The 24,780-nt window shown below is 29.4% G+C and overlaps 2 protein-coding genes and 1 pseudogene across 2 annotated transcripts; 2 read left to right on the forward strand and 1 right to left on the reverse strand.

The window, feature by feature from the left end:
- Nucleotides 1-13,240: 13,240 nt before the first annotated feature.
- On the forward strand, nt 13,241-13,735 carry LOC132949549 (uncharacterized; the record flags this gene model as incomplete). The annotated part of the gene is made up of 2 exons (XM_061020497.1): nt 13,241-13,517; nt 13,638-13,735. Coding segments are annotated over exons 1-2 (375 nt in total), but the record flags the coding sequence as incomplete, so codon positions are not given.
- A 238-nt stretch (nt 13,736-13,973) lies between these two features.
- LOC132949559 (uncharacterized) lies at nt 13,974-15,311 on the reverse strand. Its single transcript, XM_061020509.1, has one exon. It carries the CDS (start codon nt 15,309-15,311, stop codon nt 13,974-13,976), a length of 1,338 nt encoding a protein of 445 aa, XP_060876492.1.
- A 2,947-nt stretch (nt 15,312-18,258) lies between these two features.
- On the forward strand, nt 18,259-23,630 carry LOC132949566 (uncharacterized; annotated as a pseudogene).
- Nucleotides 23,631-24,780: the final 1,150 nt, after the last annotated feature.

A 24,780-nucleotide genomic window follows, 5' to 3' on the forward strand; every position in this document is an offset into this window, starting at 1 on the left:
TTTTTAATTTAGTATTATTATTTTTTGAATTCATAAGTTTGTGTTACAACAGTTAAATATAGGTACACCAGTATGGCAGTATATCACCATATTATAGATTAAATATAACTGTTTGCTTTTATTAACTGTTACTTTATTTGGTTTTTCAGTGTTAAATAAATTTTTATGAAAAAGAATATTTTTTCATAAAAGAATATTTATGCATATAAAAGATTATTTTGATGAAATTGTAGAGCATAGAAGCATCTTATTTTCAAGATTTTAAGCGCATATTCATCCGGTCTCTAACTATAACTATTAATTAACAAATTAATTAATTCATAAATGATAATATTTTCCAGATTGAAGAATTGCTATTACAAGAAGCAAATAATTCGCAAATTATTAATTAATTTTTATTATATTATTAAACCTTATCAATGACAATCTTAAACATTACCATTTTAACATAACGTGTGATTTTTATATGTGTGCACGTTTTGCATCCTTAAAAAGTACTCGAGTAAAAGTATTCAAATACTTAGTTAATATATTTTCTATTTTAATTACGTGAAAAAATTATATTACTGTAAATTATACTCAACCAAAATTATTTCAATACAATTACAATATACCTAAATAATACTTAGTTAAGTAATTAGTAGTATTTTGTACTTACCTACATAGTCACATAGTCTTAGCATCATTATTCACGTGGTCTTGATTTCACTACATTTATTTAGTCATGGTCTGATGGTCAAAGGCTTTGAAAAGCATAGTACCATAGAAAAACATATATTAACTAGAAATTCGCTAGACTAGACCGGTTTAAATTTCCCCTTAAAATGTAAAGCGGTTTGGTTTTAAGAAATTCGCTGAAATAAATCGATTTAAAATAAAATGCACCGGTTTAATTATTCTTAGACCACCACAACTAGGTGGTTTAAAAACATTGGTCCCGATTTGTCCCCTCCTAATTATTAATAATTCCCCTTTATTATTCTATCATCACAGCTGACTGGCTATCATTTATTAATTTTTATTTTAATCATAATATTATAGTATACTAGTATAGAAATATAATTGTTTTTGTATAAAATAATATATTATTAATATATATTATATTAATATTTTATAATTTTTCAATACTAGCATTGATTAAATATTATAATGTATGTATTTTAATCAATGGTACTAGGTTCATACATTGGTATTTAAATTTTATATTTTTTTCGTAACATTCATAACACTAAATATGGCAAATGTTTGGAATTGAGATACTGAAATTGATAAGGAAGACCAGAATATAATGGATAACTACATACAAGGTAATGTTTTAACCGAAACTAATAATAGGTATAGCAATTATAACCATATTATAAATTTAACTCTTCTTTATGATGTGCAAACTTAATGGGATAGTTAAGACTTAAAAATTCTTTTGGTTTAGTATAAGGGCAAGCAAGTCAATGGGCAAGTCTGTCATCGTGTAATAAAATATACTTAAGATAATTGAAAAATAGTAGATATTGTAAAAAATATTGTTTGGAACTAGTTATTTTAATGGACATTTTATAAAACTCATTTAAAAACAGTCTTAATTTGGAAATGTTCAGTATATTTTACTTTTTTTTTGTAATATGGTGTAAGAAGTTTAAAAAATTTTTAACACATTTTATTTAATATTTAAACCTTTGAAAAATATAGAAATTAATAAAAACATTAAAAACGGTAAATAGTTAAATACAATTAATTACAACTCGTAATCAGGGCCTTGCACCCGATTTAACCCGAACCTTTAAAAAATCAAACACCCGAAACCCGTATAACCCGAATGATTCTGTTTTCAAAACACCCGTGTTAACCCGAAATCCCGAATAATTTTTTTTCTCATTCTTCATGCGACATATCATTTCGTATGTATTTCTTGCGGTGAGTTCGATTTTTTAGAGTTAAATAATCAATAATAATAATAACAGGAACAATCTAACAAACAATCATAGGTAATTTCTTGAAAATAAAATCCATTAAAATGTTTAATAATTTAATTGATTCTGATTAAAATATAAAGTATTTAATTATTTCTTATACCTATATTATATGATACAATTTATTACTTTATTACTTTATTAGTAAAATAAATCCAAATATAGCCAATAGCAATATAAAATAGACGTGGTCTCAACAAAACTGAAAGTATTGACAGCCGTGACCAAAATACCAAATACTAATAACTAATAATAACTTGTGTTATTTCATTATTTGCGACGAACTTCCAAAGCGGAATTACCTATGTCCTATAATATCTAATTTAGTAACTCGAATATCGTAATACGCGGCTATATTTATTATTTACCAGTTTTTCGGTAATCATGAAATCATAATTTATATTTTATTTTATTTGTCTATGGCTCAACAGTCAGCGCCCCTATGGCCATCTATTTTAAACATTTTAATATTTTATTATTTATTATATCCATCGACTTGGCATGGGGGAAATTGTACATTTTTAATTTGTATCACATTCGGTCTACGAGTCTATGACGCGCCTCTCACTACGTACCTACTCAATTTTCAATTTTATTATTATTTCATCGTACAATTTGTGAATACCTATATATTTTTTATATTACCTTTTAGTTATAGTATAATAATATAATTCATAATATTTATAAAGATTAATTTTTTAAATTTTTAAGTCATCACAGATGACCACAGATTTTGACCACAGAAAGCCTTGTAAACATTTTGATTTTTGATGACTGTTTTTTGTTTGCTTATCAAATAAAATTTTTCTGAATATTTTTAATAAGTACAATTTTTTTTTTAAATATGCTAGTATGTTATTTAAGTCCAGTACCTATTTAGATTTTAGACATGTTATACGGTAAAAAAAAAATGAGTTACGTGGACTCTAATGCCTATAATAAAACGAATAGGTAGTTAAATAATTACTTTCCCATTGTCTTATTTCTTATAGTTCATAGAAAAAGGTAACTACTGTACATTAATTAACCTAGTTTAGTTAAAAACAAACGTTTCGAATTTGGATAAAACATTTATATTTTATTATAAATAACATAAACATAAATACTTTCTGTTTTTTTTTTTTGGGGGGGGGGGGGGGGTCATCAAAAGTTCTGTTTTATCCAGATTTCTCAGCACCCATATTAACCAATATTAACCCGAATAATAACGGTTTTGAAAACCCAAATGTTCTACGACGTTCATTAGTAATTTGTCCGGTTTTCGAAAAAACACGCTCTGATGGAACGGATGTAGCCGGAATACTCAAATACAAGTTGCATTTTGTATAATTCTGGAAATGTAACTTCACTACTGCTTCCAAAATTCTAAAGGATTTTTTTTCCTATCTAAAGGTGGAATTTCTAAGTACTGACGTATCATTATAGAAGCAGTAGCATTTGGATTTGAAGTAGTTTTGACTTGTGCAATTTTATCGTCAAAATGTTTCCATACAGAATAAGTATTAGCGGAAATATTAGTACTCGAAGTAGGTTCTGTAGTATCTGATTTCATTGTTGTCATTTTTAGCATGTATCATATTAGTTAATTCCTCACAGACCCATTTATGCGCATTATCATCATTTTCTTGTAATCCAAAGCCTGTTTTTTTTAGTCGTGGATCTAAAAATGTTGATTTCACAACTATTTTATCTTTTTCTAAATGGCCCAAACGTCTACCTACTACATCAATTAATTTATTTCTAAATTCGTTTCCTATAGTAGTTTCTGTTCTTAAGTTTTTTAACATATATTGAAGACCTCGGTATAACTAATGATAGCGTCGGGTAATTTTCTCCTGATAATTCTGATGTAATATTTTCAAATGGCTTTAAAATGTTAATGCAATTAGATATTATTTCCCACTCTGATGCGTTTAGACAATCCGGAGCACGAGGAAAGGACGACCATTGAAGTGGTTAGCGGAATTTCAATTGTTAAAAGCCTTTCTATCATTGTCAAACTAGAGTTCCACCATGTAGAGACATCTTGCCTTACTTTTAATAGAGGTAGGTTCATTTGTGATTGTAAATCTCTTAATTTGCCTGTAGCAAAGCTACTATGCTTATAATGCCCTAATATTGCTCTGCATTTTTTTAACATTTGGTGAATATCGGAATTTCCGTTTATTGCTTCATTTACGCTTAGGTTAAGTGTATGTGCCACGCGTGGATGATGGTATTTTAAAAGATGTTCGTTGATTGCATTTTTAATGTTTGAACCAGATGCAATAGTAACTATTTTATTCGCAATAGTCCATTCATTAAAAATATGTCTAAGAGCAGTAGCGATATTTAGACCTGTATGACTATCTTTAACTTCTCTTGTAGCAAGTACCGGGGACTGTACTATATGATTACTAAGTATAAAATGACACGTCACCTAACCTATTATTAAATATTTTAATCATAGTTAAAGATTATCAATAAATAAAGACGTAATTGTAAGACGTATTTGTAACGTAAACAATTTAATTACGTTATTCGAATTTTTTTTTAAATTTATCTAATAACCTGGCTATCAAATTGTATACGTTTTATAGTTCTTAAATTACGGTGTGATAAATTATACCGAAAATGACAGTAGAATTTAGAAAACTAATTTATAAGTTATAACTAGGGCCCGGAAGTTTATGCACTAAAAACTACCGAAATATGCATGCACTTATGCGCTTAAAAATCGTGATATATGCGCTTAAATATGCCCTTATTTTTTTAAATTTATAAATATAAGGAAAAAAAACATTATTATACTACTACGATTTTTATTCAAATTTCTTTGACAGGTAATTAAAAATATTATTAATTAATAATTAATATACATTTTTAAATATTACAATTCACAATCAACGACTTTGATAAATTTTCAAATTTAAATGACCGCCGGTTATCTGCCAACATATTTTTGTATACCGAAAAGCTCCGCTCCACGTCAACCGAAGAAATTGGTGCGTATTTGAAATATAGTAGATCATCACAAGAAATATCTTCAGGTAAATTATCCATTGTGATTTCTTCTCCCAGCATAACTTTTGAAATTTTGGTTAGTATTTTGAAGCCCAGATTCTTCGCAATAACTTCTTCAAATTTTTTATAAATTGTAATGCCTTTGGAACATTTTATTGTATTTAATTTATTTTCTACATTCTCCACTGTTTTTATTGCGTCAGTTAAAAGAGTTCCCTGAGTTTCTAAACATGTAATAGCCGTAGTTAGAAATCCATAATTTGTATAAATAAAAGCTAAATTAGATTCTAAATCTGTTTCTGACATAATTTTTTTTAACTTTTTCAATGGCTAGCGTATCATCAGCATCTAATAAATGTACGACTTTTTTAATTGCTTTAAAATTCTCACAATAGTACATTGCGGCTTTTAACCAGGTTCCCCAACGCGTAATGATAGGAGAAGGAGGTAATGGTGTTTCTGGGGCTTCTCTTCGGAACAATTCAACGCGAGCTGGCGCCTTTAAGAACACTTTTTTCATATTCAAAATAAGTTCGTCAACTTTTGGAAATTCTGCACGAATTTTCTCGCATACACGATGCAAACCATGGGCGAGGCAGGTTATATGTACCATTTTAGAATAGAATGCTTGAATAGATTTTGCAGCTTTCACCATATATGGTGCTGCATCGGTCACAAATAAAATAACATCGTCATGGTTAATTCCATTTGGCCACAAAGAAAAAAGGGTTCTATCAAATAATTTACTTATTGTCGTGTGGTTGGCTTTTTCTAATACTTCCGAAGCAATTAAAAAAATTTTACCTGGTCCGTCGGTTAGTAAGGTTCCAATTATCACATTCGCCACATAACGTCCTTCTGTATCTGTTGTCTCATCCATAGACACCCAGATTTTTTTATTAAGTATTTGATTTCTTATTTCATTCATCGTATCTTCGTAGCAATCATTGACATATGTTTTTCTCAGTGTAGATACAGATGGTATATCTTTATTTATGTACTTTTCAAGGAATAAACGTAGATGAGGATTTCCTAATTTTTCTAATGGAATATTTGATTTTAAGAATGCTTCACATAAATCCTTAAAAAAGTCAGATTTTCGTGTTGGAGTAGTAATTAACTGTTGTGTGGCATTTTTATTTTGACGATTAGATGCTCTTATATGTTTCTCAGTACTTAAGTGCTGAGTGACACTGAAACGTTTTTCGCACTTTACCTTGACTTCGCATATCTTACAAAATAATACACTCCCGTCGAACGCGAAAATATGTTCACCAAATTCAGTAACGTAATTTTTACCTCTAACGGTAACTGATGTTTTTACTTTCGGCATTTTAACACAAGTTAATCTAAAAAGGCGGACACTCGATATTCACTCGCGGAACTACGGAAGACGTCAAACAATACCAACGAGAAATAACGAACTGACTGCATTCTGTAATCGTGTTATTGTAATAATCCCAATAACAGAAAATATCAGCACTTTACTAAAAATAAATATATTTAATTGAAAATATATTGTGGAATACCCGTTATCGGGCCGCCGCCGTGCGCCGCGCCGCCAATACAACTATAAATAATTTGGTTTTGTTTTATTTTTTTATCAATAGGACATTCAGAAGTAATTTATTTTGTGAGTTACATAACATTTGACTCTAATATGCAGTTAATATCAAAAAAGTTGTAAAATATGCGAATAAATAAAAAAACCTCAAAATATGCAATTATATGCAAAATAAAATTTTGTATTTGGATTTGTTTAAGTATAATTCAAATTTGTAGCTGATCTAGCAATTTTTTAGTCCTTCAGTAAAAACATGCAAATGCATGAACTTCCGGGCCCTAGTTATAACTTATAATATAGGACCCGGAACTTGCATTAAAAACTATAAAAATATGCGCCTAAAATCATTAAAATATGCATTTAGTTATTTTTTTTTACGGTAAGTATTTACATTAAAATGTAAAAACTTGAAAATGCATGAATTTCAGGGCCCTAGTTATATCGTTAATATAACAATGTAACAGATAAACCATATTATTTTTTTTAAATTTAAGCCTTGCCTACAGCTAAATATTGTAAAATAAAATAAATAACTTACCTTTTAAGTTAGACGTGTTTCCAAAATATTAAAATTCCTTTTTGCTCACTTGGCACGTTACAAATTTACCGTCAGAATTTTTTCTAAAACATTCCTAAACAACAGAACGTTGTCTACAGCCTGGCCTCATCTTTTATTTAATAAATTAATGGCTGTTTAACAAAACCAATTGTGTGCATAGTATAAATATAAAATATAGTCTATGTAAAAACGGACTACCTGGTGTACCTATCGTAATTTTCAAATTAAAATCAAAGACAACAACATAAGGTAAGATTACAATAGACGGGTTTCTTATATTTGATCTTCACATTATTCATACTTCCTCATCAAATAAATAATAGTCTTATGGTTTTACAAGTATTAAATATTTAACAATTATTTCACTCCCTGCCAATTTGTATCACGCCCGAGCGGGAATCGACAGGTCCTGACAAAACGCTCCAGTGTGACATCAATAATTATAACTCATGTGATTTGTTTCTCCAGTCAACCGAATGCGTTTTTGAGTAACTTTAAGTGATTGTAAAATAATATTATAAAACTTACCAGGTGATTTAATTTTTTTTTTATAACTATCTATATCAATAAAATATTGTTTATTAAATATTTATTAAGATAATTTATTATGATGTTATAATTGACAAGTAATCAAGGTATAATTAATTTTGTATTTTTTTATAAATAAAATATTGGTTTTTTTCTTTTAATAATTTTAAAAATAATTATTATTTTGTTAGGTATGTTTTTAAAAAAATATTATAATAATAATATTACAAATATATTGCTAAAAGTTTTAGTTTTATATTGACAAGGAAAAAATTTATTTTTCTAATATTAATTCTTATTTCCTGGTTATTATGTTTAGTCTAGTATTGCTAGTTATAACAGATTTTATAAAAGAAATAGATTGTGTACTGTTATTTTGCAGGTTCATTAAAGGAAGGTGTATTTAATAATATAGATGGTCTATATTGTTCCCTTGAGTTATGGCATAATCACTAATTAACAATTTAATTAAAAAATAACTTTATAACATTAAAATACATATTTTTAATAGTTAAAAATATAGTAGGATTATTATTTTACATACATAATAATAATAGTAGACGTATTGACTACAGCAAAATATTTTGTTGACTAGTTGGTTGCAATAACCAGATACGTCCCAAAAAAAATTGGACGTATCTGGTTATTGCGACCATTGAAAATCTAATTATCATAATTTTTTAGTTTTTTATAAATATTTTTATGGATATTAAATTCAAACCAAAGAGAACTTGTTTAAGTGATGTATCTTAATCTTACAAAAAGAATAACACCACGTTTTTAATTTTTGGTTCATTTCCCAATTTTATAGATAATTTTTTGTGTTTCCTGAACATTATGAAAAATGGACGTAGGTATCTGGTTTTTGCACCGAGGCTTTCATTTGCTATTGACTTACCCCTTAACACATGTCCAAGCCAACTCAGTCTCTTGTGGCGTATTTCTGCTATTATGTCTGATTTTCCGAATAGTTCCTGCAGTTCGCTGTTAGACCTAATTTCGTATGTCTGGTCTTCGTTTGTTTTTAGTCCGTAGATCCTCCTAAGGAATTTCCTCCCCATGATAGCTAGTCTATTCTCATCTTCTTGGGTCGTGGGCCATGTCTCACTTGCATACATTATAACTGGTCTAACTAGTACTATGCAGAGTAATTCTTTAGATTTTTTTGACAGTAGTTTCGACCACAATATTCCCGAGAGGGCGTACAACATTTATTCTCTGCTGTAATGAGTTTTTTTATTTCTTCGTGGTTGTCGTTAGTGCTACTTAAGTTGGTGCCTAAATATTTAAAATCATCTACACCTCAAACCTATACCCTCCGACCTGTAGTCCAGAAGCATTTCACATCTGGTCATTTTTCCTATCGATTCGCATGTATTTTTTTTTTTGTCTCGTTAATGTTGAGTCCCCATTTTTTTGCACTTCGTATCAGCAATTCCGTTGCTTTTTGAATGTCATGCTTACTTTCGCCTAATATTACAACGACGTCGGCATATGATAGTAGTGGAAGGTTTCGGCCGCAATTAATTCCTTGATATTATTCTTGTACTTCCCTTACTGATATCTCTAGTACGATGTTATATAGTTTTCCATACTTCTTTTAATAGGTCCCATATTTCCTCCGATAATTTTTGTCCACCGTTCTTCAGGAGTTCAGCCATGATGGAGTCTTCTCCTGGGGCCTTATTATTTTTAAGCATTTTAATGGCCACTTCTATTTCTTCTTGACTTCGTATTTTATCTTCTGGTTCTGCAGTTAGGTATGTTATATTCTCTTCAGTTGTGTCCACCGCTTTTCCCAATAGCTGTTTAAAAGAAAATTCAATCTGGCCATGATTATTTTTATTCTTAGTTTATTACAGAAAAAAGTCCACCCTATAATTAAAAAAAATTGCCGATCTAGATAGACGTATTTTGAAAATAGTACAACATGATAGTAGACTATATTTCATATTTAAAAGGCATATCATATAATATCTCACTACCATGATTACTGCTTACCTTTATTATTATTATGACGAAATATAGTATAAAAAATGTATTATTCTTATTAATATCTTACTATTTATTATTATTATGTTTTTAATTATGCATATTATGACGAAATATACAATCAATGTATTATTATTTTTTAGCTATTTATTACTATTATAATGTCGAAAATATTTAATGGCCACGTCGAAATAGCCACGGCGAGAATTGTCGTAGATCTTAAATATCCAGAATGGCCTTTAGCTTGTTTCAAGCTCTTGCTATACCATCAGCTATAATTCCTTTAACTTTTATAATGACAGAATTATTGTTAAATTGTAATCCATTTTCAAGAAGGTTGTTTATGTCAGTAATAAAAGGGGAAAGATATTCTTTTACATTAAATGGTTTTTTCGATCCAAAATAAGTCCCAACAATGAAAGGTTTCATTATTGAATCATTCGGAGAATGGTAGTTGTCAGAAAAATGATAAGAATGGTTACCTGGTGGTTAGATATTATGGTCATACGACAACAAGATTGTTGCCAACCTTGTAAGATTAAAAAGAATTTGTGTGGTACTTTCACAGACTATCTAGAAATTACGATTGGATCATCGCAGGAAAAAATTTTTTGTGATCCATGATGTCAAAAATGTCCACCATAGTGAATCACGTCTAGTCTAATCCCTATCATCTTATCAGTTAACGTTGATAAAAAATAACCATGAAAATAAAACCAAATTTTGAAATTTTGCTATATTATGTATTTATGTCTTATTATAATATATTATTATCGTTGTTTGAACATAACAATATGAACATAACATATTACTATGCTGACCATATAAATGAGTCTTCGTGTGTTTTATTATATTGGACTTCAAATCAAATGATGCATCGCAGTCATTACAATAATATACATTTTTAATTTTCGGAGTATCTTTATGTTTTGTTCTTAAATGCTTATTTAAACCAGACACTAATATAGATTTAGCATCACAAATTTGGTAATTAAACATGGTTCTTAATTATGTGTAATTATATTTAATAATGATTAATGAATAAAATAATATAAAATATAATAAATAATAAAAAATTCAAAACACATAATCACGATACTTTTATATATTATCATGAATCGTGATTATCATCAATGATAAGATGATAGGAATTAGACGTGACTCACTCTGGTGGACATTTTTGACATCATGGATCACAAAAAAAATTTTCCTGCGATGATCCAATCGTTAGAAATTTGTTAGACAAAACCGGTTCACTTAAATGGTTTATTAAAAAGATCCAGGTTTATAATCAGGTGTAAAACCGTTTTAAACCAATTTATTCAGAAATTCGCTCGCTTAGATCGGTTTGCCCCCACTTTTAAAATGTATTTTCTTATCACATATTTAATATGAATTGTTTCCCGCGCTTATCGTAAAATTAAATAACGTTTTTTAAATGATGTTAAATAATATTTAATATATAAATAAGTTTATAATTACTTTTCAATTAAGTTTATAAATTCCTACTGTCATTTAAAAAGCTGAAAAGTAATTTAAAAATGAATAGAAATAATCTTAGATTAAAGTTATTTAATGATTTCATTCTGAGTAAAAATCACATTACTAATTTTGTAGTGCAAGGATGTCCTATTCGTGAAGGTAAGTGTTGATGCTAATTTGCTATTATTTAAATAAATTTATAACTAATCTGCATATACAAGTGTATACTATGTTTACTAATGATATATATGTGTAAATATCTGCCTATTAGATGTATTAGTTTATTTTAACGAATTAACTTTTAATGATACATCACTCTAAGAAGATATGATACTTTTGACTAATGCGGAGAATGAAAAAACTACAAAATTAAAATTAAAATTGAAGGTTTTGCAGAGGTATTGATACCTAAATTTACAAATAAAGAATTCAAGACTTATTTTCGCGTTAACAAAAATAATATTAAGGTATATTTATTTTTATTTATTTATTTATTTTCATTATACCGACAGGGGCCCAATAACAATATGAAGTGTATAATGATATTTATATTGGCTTAATAATAAGTAACAATATAATAATAACTAAATGTAATACAATGTATGTGATGATAATGTGTAAAGTAGTTAAAAGCACAAAATTATATATTAACAAGTATATCTTATTACATTTACATATTATCTACTGCTTATGCTCAAGACTAAAATAAATGTAATATATTTACTATAGGTTGTGATGACATTTATTGGTCCTGTTTTGTCTCAAAAATCCATAAAAATAAATGTCAAAAAAAAAAAATAAAAAAAATACCATGCTTTATAATTTTTCACGTAGATTTATAAAAGTACAGAAAAAAAAAATTGTTCAGATACTAATTATAATCAAATTATTATTAAATTGTTGTTGACTTCGAGTCCGTATTTTCGTCTTTCGAGTTTCGACTCGTTTAATATAATACAGTGCCTACTACATTTACCTAATAATGTTGTATTATTCTTAGTTATTTATATTCTAACATAGACGTATTTAATATTTATGGCTATGATAGTATGATTCTATATAATCATTAATCACTCAACCACAAAACAATAATAATTGCTTAGAGCCGACTTAGAACGTTTAGGGTCCGCCGGTCTGCCACACTAGGGTCGCGTCACACTATCGCGGTTGCACCGCGCGGTAGCTACCGCGTTAAAACTACCGCGCGGTAAATTCGTGTCACACGAACGCGGTTTAACGCTCTCAGTTGTACAATTTTCGTTGTCCACGTGGGTTGTTTGTAGTGATTATAATATATTATAATATCACAAGTTCGATTTTTATTTAAGTTCATCCTTTATCAGAAGTAAGAAGATCAAAAGTAAGTTCGATTTCCATTATAATTAAAGGACTATCCAAGGGAAAATTAAAAAAAAATATTATTATGAAATATTGTAGAATGAAAACAATTAGGAATTTTGGTAAAAATAGTTTTTGATTGCTTCGCTCCGTTCGGTTCTCATCGTCGTTTTAAAATGACGCGTGACGTCACAGGTTCCATTGGTCGGCCGCCCGCCTATTGCAATACACGTATTTCTTCGACGCATCGTTAGTCATTTATTTATATAATATTATATTAACTTATAATACTCATAATGAAAAGCGGTTTTCATATTACAAAACCTTAGATATTTTCCTACAACCTGATACTATGATCCTATTGAAATAATAAATATTAAACGTAGAAAACGTAGAAAACGTATATTTTATCCATAATTTATACATATTTTCGTTTGTTCATACTTCATAGTATTATACATATTATACCAACACAAACAATAACAATACAATCGCAGTTTATGGGTTTTCCTAAATACAACAGCAGACTACGTTTCGACTAAATTCGTTTTATTTTGTTGTCTGTAATCATTAATCAATAGTATTACAATTTGTTACATATTATTAGGCACTTTGTGTCTTCGCATTCATTATCTTACATCAAACGTGCGTTCTAAAATGTCTTTAAAACCATATAGTTTTGAGCCAAATGTTAGTGACATTGATAGTTTTGAACCAAATTATTCTGTATCTTTATGTTTACCAAATGTTCAGGGAAGAGCCCAAGTAGAAGTAAATGAGTGGTGTAATTGTGAAAATTGTGCAAAAATGTCGAACGATTTAGAATGCATGTGTTGTTCAGAATTTGATAACGTAAAACAATTATTGGATTCAAAAAAATGTGTTACTGCTACTGCTTCCTTTGAAAAAATTATTTTAGATGAAGAAATATTGAATATTACTGGCCAACAGATGATTATGAAAACTAAAAATAAATTGAAGAAAAAGCAGTTGAGCGCGTTAGAAGTACCGAATAAAACATGGACATATATTTGTTATGTTCAGTTTACTCATTGGGTTAATTCATGGACTTCATTGGGAAAAGGTATATTTAAATTAAAATGTACCTATACATACAAAAATATACTAACTAAATTATATATTATAGCCTATTGTAGGGTAGGTAGTAACATTTAGTACAATAACCAAGTTTTAATATTTTTAGGAGTCAGAGTTGTCATTCCTGCATGTGTCATAAACAAAATAAGAAATAAGTACCCGGAAAAAGATGGACTGTATGTTGGTTTCAAAAAATCAAATACATATTTACCCTCGTAATTGTATATATTTATTGTAATTTTTTTTATTATTTTCAACAAATAATCATTCTAAGTACAATAAATTCTAATTCAACCTTAAAAATTATACATGGTTAATAATTATGATAATAATAATAATAATAATAGTTAATAATAATTAATAATAATAATATTTAATTAATAATTTCATGATTTAAATAAAAAGGTCAAAATCATCAGTAATTTATTTTTATGACACTTTTTTATTTTTGAAACCTTGAATACTTTTTCAATCTCATTTCATCAACATTTGGCTTTGGTATTGAAACTATATTGGTTGGAATTCGCAAATTGTCATCGATTGTACTTGTTTCTGTATTTAAAGTATTAACTGTTATTGCATTAATTTTGATATTTTCAATTATAATTTGTCGCCAATTGTTTGATGGATTTTTGTAACGATTTTTTAATGTGTAACGGCCGATTTGCTTTGAAAAAACCAATTTATCTCCTATGAGTGTTTTGTTTACATTATAATTGTGATCGAGAATGGCAATTATCGAACGTAAATACATTCCATTAAACTTGAGATGTATTCTTTTGGGCATATATTTCAAGCGAACGTTATGGTAGGACTCCAAGCGACCAGTATGTACAAAATGTTTCGCGTGTTGTAAATCTTTTAACAAATCTTTAGCCATAATAATTTTTTTTAACGCAAAGTAAGACTCACTATTAGGATGTATCCAAAGCTTTTTTTTTAAGTCTTCATCGTTTAACTTTTTGTATTCCCATTTTTTTGTTTTGCCATTATCTTCCCATTCGTGCACATTACTAATGTGGTTAAGAACTGAAGTGAATTTTTCAACGAGTAATGATCCGTCACCGTTACAAGTTTGAGAGGACCACCATAAATGATTATTTATGCTTGTTTTCCATAAATATGCATCTGGATATTTTTTGTCAAGTCCTTTCAATCTTTTCAACAAACTCTTAGACAAATGCCATACATCAAATTCATGTTCAATTTGAGGATATTTTGTACGTAAAAAATATCGAATACCTCTATGTCGATCCGTTAGAAATAGTTCTATATTACAATTTTCTTCTTCAATTAATTTATCGATTAACGATTCGCAAGCTTTTCGTTCCAAATCCCCAGAACCCATACCTTTTTGGACTAAATTAAAATAAATTATTTTACTGCTATGTAAGTCCATTACTGAGTAAGTGCAATATTTTGCGCAGAAACCCGGGGAATCAAATTGCCCATCTCCGGCCAACCAAATATTTTTTTCAGAATTTTTAATTTCATTTAAATTGTCTTTTCGGTGTTCACGCCACATATCATTAATAACTGGGCCTGTATGTAATTTAGTAATTAAGTCGTATGTTGTACGTGAAAAAAAAGCTAGATTTATTGATCGACAAAAAACTGACATTTGAGCGAATAAAATTCCCGAAAGCGTTAAAGCAGCTCCAATTACAATATTCCCTTCTGGGCGTTTTCCAGTCTTTTTTTGAGAAGTCCATTGAACAGTATGGCCCTCTTCGCAAACTGTAGTAACAGACAAAAATGTTCCTTGGATATAATGTTTCATAGATATATTTCTTGTTGAACATTCTTGACAGTGTTTAAACAAACATAAAATATTTTCCCAAAAAATTATAAAACAAGCATCGTCGTCAATGTTTGGTTTTGAAATTAAATCATTATCGTCAACACATGTTTTTTATCTTTAATAGTATAATATTTATTATTTCAATAGGATGTTAGACTCATGTTGTAGGAATATATTTATATATCTAAGGTTTTGTAATATGAAAACGGCTTTTCATTATGAGTATTATATGTTAATATACAAATAAATGAATAAAGACGCGTCGAGGAAATGCGTGTATTCAGTTCCGTCTTTACCCTATGGGCACGTGGGGCACGTGCCCAGGGCCCCCATCCAAATGGGGCCCCCGGCCAAATCGAAATTACAATTTTAAATTGTAATGTTTTCGCCGTTACCGATCCTATACGATTACGACGGTTATCGGCAACGACTCGCGGAGTATGTTTCGATCGGGAGCGGGAGGGGTTAACCACACAAATGCAAGAAACTACAACAAGTTTTATATAATATATAAATCAATTACTGCAGTGCCAATAATCTATATCAGTTTCCACCTGCCCGCATTATGTTTATGTACTAGATTATTTATCTTATCTTAATTATGTCAAAGCAGTGAATTGAATAGGAATTTTATTTTGAACGTTTTCAGTAAATACACATTACACAATAAAACTGACTGTCAGTATAAGTGCGCCGTTTGTCCGTTTCGTTTAGTTTATTTAACTATAATAAAAATATAAAATATAACATTTTATTAGTGTCTGTAATAGAGTTGTAGTCTCATTTAATTATGTCAAAAAGGACATATTTGAGTGGTTCAGACAAAAGAAAAAGACTTGCGATCCAAAAAGAAAAAATTAACAAATTGCCTAAGCTTACTTCATTTTTTACACTCGAGGAAACTAACAGGCAGAATGAGTCACTTTTATTGTACGGTTTGTTAAAGACGGAAAGCCTATTGAGAGATTTTTGCAATTTTTGCCTATCGAAGAGCATAAAGCGCAATATATAGCAGATACGGTTTTAAACTTTTTGGAAGACCATAAAATTCCAATAAAAAATTGTCGTGGGCAGAGTTACGACAACGTAGCAAATATGGCAGGAAAGTATTCTGGGCTACAGGCAAGAATTAAAGAGCAATGTAAATTTGCAATTTTCGTCCCGTGTGCAGCACATTCATTGAACCTGGTAGGGGTCCAAGCGGTTGGATGTGTTTCAGAAGCAGTATCATACTTTCAATTAGTCTAGAAATTGTTCAATTTTTTTTCAAGTTCAACCAATCGATGGAAGATATTAAAAGGATGTTTAGGCGGACAAAAAGTTCTGAAAAACTTATCTGAAACCAGATGGTCGGCACGAGCTGATGCTATTAATGCTTTGCACAATGGTTATAATCATATTTTTGAAGCTTTATTATTAATTGCTAAAAACACCGATCAATCAGCAGAAACGAAAAACGAGGCACAAAGTCTTGGCAAAAAAATGGAAAAATTGGAGACCGTTATCCTAACTGAGACATGGAATGACCTTCTGGGAGCTATAAATAAAACAAGCTTAAGTTTATAGAATAATACTATAACAATGGACGTTGCAACAAAACTGTTTGCATCACTTAGCGAGTATATTAGTAATGCACGCAATAATTTTGATCAGTATGAATCGGCCGCCAAAGAAATTAATCCAAATTCTGACTATAAAGATAAATTTCAAAGAATAAGAATTCGAAGCACACGTATTACTTTTTTGGAAAATCCATCAGAGACTGTGCAGTTGAGTGGTAAAGAAAAATTTTATGTAGAAACGTTCCTTCCCATAATCGACACGCTAAATACACATTTAATGCAACGATCGGAATCGTACAAAGAAATTAATGAACGTTTTAGTTTTTTTTACTCAGTTACGAACAATTGAACCTAATCATTTGAAAAAAAATGCAAAGAATTGGCAGATTTCTATTGTGAAGACATAAACACTAATGAGTTAAATTCAGAATGTTTTCATTTAAGGGAATACTTGAAAACCTTCAAAAATGAATCCATGGACTTAAGTATCTTAGACATACATTCTTTAATAAAAGCAGACAAATTAGCAGAAACATTCCCAAACGTGGAAGTTGCCACAAGGATTTTCCTTTGCCTCATGATCACCAATTGCAGTGGGGAGCGCTCATTTTCACAACTAAAAAGAATAAAAAACGAATTACGAACAACTATGTTGCAAGAACGGTTAACCAATTTGTCAATAATGTGCATAGAAAGTGATCTCCTTCAAAAACTAGACTTCGAAGATATAATTGAAGATTTTGCACATCAGAAATCTCGAAAAAAGCCGTTGCTTACTTAACGATACACATAAACAATAAACATATAAACATAAATAATAATAATAAACACATAAAAATAAAATATAAGTTTCATTGTTTTTTTTTTTATTCAGTGAAATGTACATAGTTTTTAATTAATATTAAATAAATCATATTAAATAAACTTTTGATATTTTTATTCAACTTTTGTAGGCCTACTAAAAGGGCCCCTTTAGCTCCAGGTGCCCATGGGCCCCTGCAAATCTTAAGACGGCCCTGCGTGTATTGAAATAGACGGGCGGCCGACCGATAGAACCTGTGACGTCACGCGTCATTTTAAAACGACGATAACGATTAAACGGAGTGACGGATAATATTTTTAACGGCACCCAATTTTTAATTATACCAAATACTAAAGATTTAGCTTTTATCTATTTTTTCCTTGGATGGTCCTTTAATAGTACCTAATTAACCTTAATTTGTAAAAAAAAAATCCTTATTATATTTACCTACCTCATTTATAAGTTAACTAATACATTTAGTAAATAAATTTCAAGTATATTAATTTATTTAATATTATATATTTGAATACTATTATTTAAATGTATACAAATGTTTTGTAGGATGGATTACAATTACTATATGCGTTCTTTGCAAGTAATATCAATCGCAGAATCTTTTGGGTATTTAAATTCTCCAAGAAAAGAAAGAGAATTTTGGGTACATTTATTTAATAAAAGCCGCGAAGAGAATGAGCGTTTTTAAAAATTTTATTTGGACATAAGACAGTATCCACAGAAGTTCTTTGAATATTACAGAATGTCTATTCAATCATTTGATGAACTTTTGGAGAATGTGCGTCCACATATAACAAAGCAAATTACACCATTTCGCAATCCCGTTTCTGCAGAAGAAAGACTCACCCTCACAATAAGGTAACATAAAAAATAAAAATAAATATTTATAATATATAAGGTATTATAGTAGACCATTTAAAAAATCTGATTTCTTTATTTATAATTAATACATGTTGCTTGTCATACATTTATCATAAAATAAAATATATTTTTTTAGTTTTCTACTGTATGTATGTAAATACTATGTTTTTAATTTTTTTTCCTCGAATCATTAAAAATATAGTAAGTTAAATTTAAAGATATTAAAACAGAATATTTAATAAAATATTATAATAATACATAAATTATAGATGAATAAAATAAAAAAAAATAATTAATAAATGAGGAAAAACTTTTCAAATTTTACTTATTTAATGTTAAAAAAAAACTGTTATATAGTGTGGTGAGAATTTTCATCTTGACTACTTAAATTACTATGATGCACATCAACGTTAGGAGAACCTGGATAGGAATGTAGTTGAGGCGATTGTTGAGGTGATGTATAAGAAGAATGATGTGAATGAGAGAGATCAGTTTGAAAGTTTGGAAGAAACTGTTGATGATGATTATTTCTATCCTATACAAAAAATACCTAATCAAACCATTAGCAGTTGCTGCAGCCTTCACATCTGATGGACCTTCTTTTTCAATTATTTCTTCTAAGGTTTGAATTAATGACTCAAACTTAGATATTATTGTTTTCAAAGCAACCGAATGTGACATCCACCTTGTTGTTGCAACACGTTTCACAGATTGAAGCTGTTTCTTTGGATATAATTTATACGGTTTTTGTCGAAAAATATCAACTCGTTTTTTACTTGTCCATAAAAAAGCATATAAGCTTTCAAGGTTACCAAACATATCTATAGCATCTTTGTCTTTTGAAATTATAGATGTCACAACTAAGTTTAATCGATGTGCATGGCACCATATAAACAAAGCGTGGTTATCTTCCAATTTGATTCGAGACAGCAAACCTTTATGTTCGCCTGACATATTTCCAGCTCCATCGTATGACTGACCCACTAATGCAGTTTTCCATTGGAGATGATTTTCTTCCATGACACTCTTAAAAATATTAAACAGAACTTCTCCTGTTGTAATCGCAGATGATTTGAGGGCAAGCAGTCTTTCAAAAATATCACCAGTACTTTTTACATACCTTGCTATAAAAGAAATTTCTTCGGTTCGAGATGCATCAAAAGTCGAATCAATAGAAATACTGAAAAATGATGCTTCAGATATATCTTTATTTATGGTGCATTTAATAGATTTACTAACACAGTCAATCAACTGATTTTGACGTTCCCGAGTAATAAAGGAAGTTGCTTTTTTACCTTTAGACTTGACTAGAGACAGATGACATGACAAAATAGGAGATTGAGATGCCATAAGAATAACTAGATCTTTGAAGTTTCCTTTAATGTTAGATGACCAATTTTCTTTGTTTCCACAAAATGCAATATTGTGTTGTGCTAAAAAAATAACAATATCAATAAGTTCCGAAATAGTTTTTTGGTTAGTTGCTATTTCCAATTTTCTGCCATACTCTAGAGATGGTAAAATTGGTAAAGTAGTTTTTTTATTTTTAATACGACAGATGAATTGATGTGTGATGTAGTTAATTCAAGGGCACTAATATTATTGGGACCATTTTGCCAACCATTATAACCATTTACTTCCCAGGACATTCTTGACGAAATATTTTTATCAGAACCAAAATGTATACAAGGCAAGCAAAAGGCCTTATTTAATTTTGGCGAGTAAGATAACCAATCTCTAACAATTTTTTTGCCGTCAGGTAACACTTTGAAATACCACTGTTCATTAAAATGCCTCCCATTGATATTTTTTGGAAATTGATAACCAAATAAGTCATCTGCTAATGGTTGACACGGTCCAAGTTCAGAAATCAATTGTTTTTCTTCAGGACTTAAATGTTTGTTGATGAAAAGACACGGATCATTTTCCCATTTACATATGTTATCTATATAAACAAAATTTGTTATATTTAATATTTTATATAATTATAATATATTATAATTATATTTACCTTTAACAACTGGACGAGGTTCTAGAGTACTAGTTTCAACACAATCAAAAGTATTTTCTGTCTCTGTTAAAAAATATAAATATGCATTATTGTTTTAAAAAAGTAGGTTTTAGCCTTTAATTATATTTACCCTTAACAACTGGACGAGGTTCTAGAGTACTAGTTTCAACACAATCAACAGTATTTTCTGTCTCTGTGAAAAAATATAAAAATGCATTATTGTTTAAAAATTGTAGGTTTTTATCTTTAACCGTGCTTACCTTTTACAACTAGAGAATGTTCTAGACTACAAGTTTTAACACAATCAACAGTATTTTCTGTCTCTGTTAAAAAATATAAGTATGCATTATTGTTTTAAAAAAGTAGGTTTTTGAATTGAATTATATTTACTTTTTACTGCTATAAGTTATCACAGATTCTGTAAAATTATATGTACTCAAAAATACTTTTTTTTAATTCCTAGATCATGTACCAAATGTATCTGTCCAACTCTGTACCCCTACCCCCTGTATACAATTCCTAACACTGTGAGTCTGTGCCTGCTTACAAAGTAGGTAGGACGTAGATATTTGCCTAGTAATTTTAATTTGAAAGATTCATACATAATATTCAATAAAAAAAATCTGTTAAATATAAAGTGCCCAAGTTATATCTGATAAAGCAGAGAAGTCTTGTTCTTTAATAATAAATTAAAAGAATTAATTACTTAACCTTTATTAAGAATTAAAATTAAGACATACCTACTTAATTAAATTAATTAAATATATGAATATTATTCTAATAAAAATATTGTAAATAAATAAAATAACAAATAATTAATACATTTAACAGGTATTATTTTGTAATTTATTTATTGTACGAATTAATATCATATTTCATATTTTGACTGTTGTCTGTTACTACCTAATTATAATTATCTTTTACAGCTGTAAACCCGTAAAGGTTCTTCTTTATCAATTCGATTATTTTCTATTAATATTAAATAAAAATGTAGGTATTTAGTTGATCTAATTATCTAAATAATAATCACAACATAAATACCTACCTACCTATATTATGATATATAGCTATTGCATACTAAACTGTCTAAACTTACAAGATTTAAATATTATAATAAATAAATACGCACCTCTGTTTGGAGAAAAAAAACTTGCAATGTCTTGCAATTTTCTTTTTTTCTTTTTACAAGCTTCGATGTGGTGTGCCCAATTGGTATCGTTTAATTTCGCTTTTAATTTTCCACATAAATCACAGTTCATTTTTAAATTTATTTATATATAAATATATTATGTTTAGAACAACGGTACAACACTCAAATTCAACCACAAAACAAAAAACAGTAAACACAGTATTGTGAATTTAAACTTTTGAACAAGTCGACATAAATACTATAGAATACCTAATAACTAATAAGATCGACCGTCGAAACAAAGCAGCGCCCCACCACTCGCCTTAATTCGACGTTTCCACACGAAGAATAATAATATTCATTATTCATATTGATAATTCTATTTTCGTACAAAAATATCCACTCGTTTCGAATATTTTCGTAACATTAACATGGTTAACACTGGTTAAACCACTTAAACCCGTGGACCATAATAACCAAACCACAGATAAGTTTATACAAACATTGACAACACAATTAAATATTAATGATATAATTTAATCAGTAAAACTGAGGCCCTCGTTCCTATATTTTGTCTTTACATTATAAATTATATTTAAATAAATAATTATTACAAATTTTGAATTTCAATAAATAAGTTTAATAATATAGTAATAGTAATTAATTTTAATTCAAATATTAATCGACAATTATTCGAATAACTATCTTTGAAATTAAGTCAAATAATTTTTTATTCTTATAATTTCTAGATACAATTTTGTACAACACTGGTGGGTAGTAATACATTTTCTATTATTCATTCAACAATTTTAGATTCTGAGCGGAGCGATGAATGTATTGATTTTACAATGAGTGCTTTTTTTTTATTTTTATTTTTTATTTTTTGTGTCTTTCATCACCTTTTAGGACAGTAAAAATGCTTAGATTTTCTTCAAAAGTACCTTTTCTGATAGGAATTTAATCTAGTTGGTACTTTGGGAGGTTAAAAGTAAAATTTTTGTTGGTGCAATATCGTTGGTGCAATGGGGAGGTCAAAATTTAAAATTCCCAGTAATTTTCAAAAGCGCCGTGAAAAACAAATGAAAAATTAAGGAAAAAACGGGAATTTTTATGCAAACCCGATTTTGGTTTTTGGTATAACTCTCAAAGAAATGACCGTAGATACATGAAATTTTGACTGAATGTTTATATTAGTATTTTCTATACACTATATGATTGTCAAAATACTTTTGATTTATTTTGAGCTGTTTACGGACATTTTCTGTTTCCAATTTTTTTATGGTTTTTTTCTAACCTACTGTACAGCGGAGCGACATCCACTTGACCCCCTTTTTTTTTTGCTTTGCTCAGAATATAAAATTGAAATAAATTTGTTTCAGATATTTATCAACGGGAACCAATTTTGTTGCAGTACGAGTTTTCATTAGGTCGGAGCACAATTGGTACAATTATTCGGGAAACATGTAGTGTATTATGGACAATCTTACAACCAAAAGAAATGCCAGATCCAAGCAATCCCGATAAATGGTTGGAAATTGCGAACCAATTTTACATAAAAACTAATTTCCCCAACTGTATTGGAGCAGTTGATGGGAAACATATAAGATGTATCAATCCAAAAAATGAGGGAACTATGTTTTTCAATTACAAGAAGTATTTCTCGATTGTATTAATGGCCGTTGTCGACGCAGATTATTGTTTTACGACTATTGATGTTGGTGTCTATGGTAGAGAGAGTGATTCTACAGTTTTTAAAGATTGTCCTTTCGGAAAAAAACTTTATTCTGAAGAACTTAATCTGCCAGCACCAACTTGTTTACCCAATGTGACGGATTCCCCACGTCCCTTTGTTATGGTTGCTGATAAAGCGTTTGGCCTCCATAAAAATTTACTGACGTGGACGTGGACTCACAGATAAGCGGAGAATATTTAATTATAGACTGTCGAGAGCCAGACGAATTGTGGAATGTACGTTTGGTATTCTCGCTAATAAATGGAGAATATTGCACACTCCAATACTAGTTGAGCCTGATTTTATGGATATTATTGTGAAAACTTGTTGTATTCTTCATAATTATGTGCGCAGAAGAGACGGATATATTTTTGAATATACACTTAGTAATCCTTTAGAGGGTATTCAAAACTACGGAAATGCAGGAGCTCGCCATCAAGAAATTGATGTTCGCGATTATTTTGCTGAATATTTTTTAAACGCTGGATCACTTACTTTTCAACCCCGTATCATTTAAATTGTTTTTAAATAAAATTGCTTATTAATATTAGTATACAGTTTAATAACTAACAAATTATAATATTATAATTACTAATTATAATGTCATTACATGGATAAGTAATACCTAATATATGTATATAAAAAATAAAAAATTAATAAATAAAAATTTTAAACTTACTCTTCTTCTTTGTTATAACTTTCCCATTCGTCATACATGTTTGAAGCAATTTTGGCCCAGGCTTTTGCTTTAACATAGCGGTCCACCATATACTCTTTGGAATTCATTTTCCAAAGGCACTCTTCTTTTTCGACTTCCACAATAAAAAGTTCAGGATCAAAAAAACTCATTTTGTATAAATTGTTAATATTTTGCACTGAAAACGCGCGTTGCTATCACTGTAGTGTGATGCATGTGATTGAAAACCATGGGTTTTTATTTTGAGCGGTCGAAAATAGTTCTAGCGGCGCTGCCGTCAAACCACGACACGCAACGGCGTTGTGCGGCGGCTAGCGGTAGAACGCGGTGGAAACGCCCAAGTGTGTCACGTTCCATAAATACACATGTGATGGTATTTACGAACTGTTGGGTACACAATCGGCGGTTCGTATTTCCGCGCGGTTGTATGCGATACGTCTAGGTTGCAATGTTGTCACCCTGCCGCCCAGCCGCCGAAAAATGTGCGAGCGAACTTTGTACCTCCAGAGTGGGGACGGTCTCGACACAGTCATGCCTCGAGCGATCCACACCCACCGCCATAAAAAGTCGTCGTTTTTGAGCCGTCTAGGCAACATGTAGTGTTTCCGCCGTCTTGGCATATTTTTGTTTGTAAACCAC

The sequence above is a fragment of the Metopolophium dirhodum genome, chromosome 1 (genome assembly GCF_019925205.1).
Source record: "Metopolophium dirhodum isolate CAU chromosome 1, ASM1992520v1, whole genome shotgun sequence".
NCBI lineage: Eukaryota > Metazoa > Arthropoda > Insecta > Hemiptera > Aphididae > Metopolophium > Metopolophium dirhodum.